The sequence below is a fragment of the Capsicum annuum genome, chromosome 9 (genome assembly GCF_002878395.1).
Source record: "Capsicum annuum cultivar UCD-10X-F1 chromosome 9, UCD10Xv1.1, whole genome shotgun sequence".
NCBI lineage: Eukaryota > Viridiplantae > Streptophyta > Magnoliopsida > Solanales > Solanaceae > Capsicum > Capsicum annuum.
Genome location: NC_061119.1, coordinates 16,865,850 through 16,868,370, shown reverse-complemented (window position 1 = coordinate 16,868,370; position 2,521 = coordinate 16,865,850). Strand labels below are relative to the sequence as shown.

General features: G+C 26.5%; 1 protein-coding gene across 1 annotated transcript; it reads left to right on the top strand.

Annotated features, from left to right (window-relative positions):
• The first annotated feature begins 542 nt into the window (after positions 1 to 542).
• Positions 543 to 2,228, top strand: LOC107842201. The gene is made up of 3 exons (XM_016685949.2): positions 543 to 788; positions 1,120 to 1,225; positions 1,830 to 2,228. Exons 1-3 carry the CDS (start codon positions 756 to 758, stop codon positions 1,994 to 1,996), a joined length of 306 nt encoding a protein of 101 aa, XP_016541435.2. The 5' UTR covers positions 543 to 755; the 3' UTR covers positions 1,997 to 2,228.
• The last annotated feature ends 293 nt before the right edge of the window (positions 2,229 to 2,521 follow it).

Sequence of the window (2,521 nt, the reverse complement as noted above, 5' to 3'; positions counted from 1 at the left end):
CTTATTTTTTTTATTTTTTTTTTGCTAATTTTTTTTAGAAGAAGTATTTTTTAATAATTTATAATCTTAATTTTTCACATAACGTGTTTAACATCACGAAATTTTAATACATTCTACATATTTTTATTTTTAAATTATATAATTTTATTTTATTTATCTTATTAAATTATGTATCAAATTAAAATCAGATGAATAAATTAAAATTAATTATAAAAGTGTTTATGTGACTATAATTATTTAATTAATGTTTAAAAAGAAATTTAAAGTTAAAGCCGTTTATTTAAAGAAAGATGTCTTTTTTTTTTTTCTTACGGACTAAAAAAAAATATTTCACGTTAATTAAAAAGAAAAATAATAATATAAAACATTTAATCGTCATATGAAAAAGTAGAGTAAAAAAATTCTTTGAGTTTTGTAATGCAAAAATTATTATTTAAATTGAGACGAAGTGAATGTTATTTTGGACGGAGAGTATATTTTTGAAAATTTTCCAATAAAAAATATTTCCATATATGTTTTTGTGCAGTCACCAACATGTGCCCAACTTTTCATAGTACTATATGTTTTGTACTTCTCTCTCTTTCTTTCTTTCTTTATTATCCCTTTCTCCTAGTTTTCTACTCAAATGCTTCTTTAAATTCTTGTTTTCTCCTCTTATGTCTATGGGAAAAAAGGGGGAGAAAAGCTCAAAGAGAGAAAAAGAGGGATTTTAATTAATTGATTTTTTCGTCATTTGATTATTGTGCTAGATAGAAATGGGTGATTCTTCTGCTCAATACATCCACATGGTAAGTATTTATTAATAAATTAATTAGCATCTTGATTGTAATACTTTCATTTGGATGAATTTTGAGTTATATATAGTGTAATGGATTTTACACAATTGATCTAATTTAATCAATTAGAGCATTACAACAGTAATATCAAAATATCAATATAATTTTATAAGTGGAATTTGAGAAGTGCGGTATGTACAGACTACAGTCTTAGTTAGAGATGTTTAGAGATGTTTTTGATAGATCTTCGATTATTGGTATAATATACAAGTTAATTACAATATTTTATTTATTTATTTTATATTATAGCTAGTAGTAATGAAGAAAGGGGTGGTGGATGCAGGTGCAACACTTGATAGAAGAGTGTATATTATTCAGCATGAACCAAGAAGAATGCATGGATGCACTATTTAAACATGCAAATATTCAACCTATTATCACTTCCACAGGTATGGTAACTACACTTCAATTTGTCACTCTTCTTTGCTTCTTTTTTTTGGGGTGGGGTGGGGTGGGGTGGGTGGAGTAGGCATAACAACACAAATCAGGTGACAACTACTAGTAGTGGATAGGTTTTAAATCCATATGAAATTTTATTTTTATTGTTATTATTTATACCTTTTGTTTTTTTTTTCTTTTACTATGATGATAAGCTTAAATGACTAAATAATGAATATGTATATAGTTGATTTTAATTTACTTGGGACCGAAAAGTTAATTGTTTTTGTTAGATAGTATTCCACATTTGGGGGCATGGCAATGAAAAAGGTGTTTCTTATGGCCTATGGGAGTTTTTTTTTTTTCATGTTTAGAATTTAAATTCAAAATTTCTAATTAAGAAATGAAGAAAATTTGGCCATCCTTGATTCCCATTTGTGGTGTTATTTAGTTGCTTATACTATTTAAAACTAATTTAGTTTGGCCTATAAATTAAGCTTCATTTATAATTACAACCTGTTGATTAAGTAAAAATATAATATGTCACGTAAAATAAAACAGATAACAGATCAGAAAGAAATTTGTTGAATAATAATGATATTGCATTATATGCAGTATGGAAGGAATTGGAGAAGGAGAACAAAGAATTCTTTGATGCATACAACAAGAAAACTAGAGAGGAAAGAAGATCATCATCATCAATACAATTGGAGATTACAAGACAAAGAATCCATAATATGATGTTGGAATCTTCCTCTAATAAGAATTCCAATGACAAGTGACAACTATATATTATTTTATTATTAATTAGTAGTTGAATTTGTATTAGCAAATTAAGTTTTGCCTTCTTCTCTCTTCTTGGGATAATGATGTTTGATTTGAACTTTCAAAACTAGCTCTATGGCTAGTTCCTTCAAATAATAAAACAAGAAGATAGGGTTCAAAAGGAGGTGGTCCTAGGTTGTCTTATTCCTATATATGATCAATATTCAAATAAGAGAAAAGGTTTTATAAGTTTTAATTTATATATGGGGTTGTGTACGAGGAACAATTTTTTTCATTCTCTATATGCTGATTGGATGTGTATTCGCGCAAAATAATTAAATTAAATAAAGAAAATAGAGTTTTATAGATGGAGCAGTGTACGATAGAATAATTTTCTCATTCACTATGCGCTAACTGAATGCAAGCTAAATAATTATATGAGAAAAAAAGTTGGGAATTTTATATATGAAGCAGTATAAGATGATAAATTTTCGATGACAAATTTACTTGATTTGATGAATGGAGGGAAAATCCTCTTCTAT

Coding starts and splice junctions, on each gene's coding strand:
- LOC107842201 (XM_016685949.2), top strand. CDS start 756: ATGGGTGATTCTTCTGCTCAATACATCCACATG. Junction 789..1,119: donor CTGCTCAATACATCCACATG/GTAAGTATTTAT, acceptor TGGTGGATGCAG/GTGCAACACTTGATAGAAGA. Junction 1,226..1,829: donor ACCTATTATCACTTCCACAG/GTATGGTAACTA, acceptor CATTATATGCAG/TATGGAAGGAATTGGAGAAG.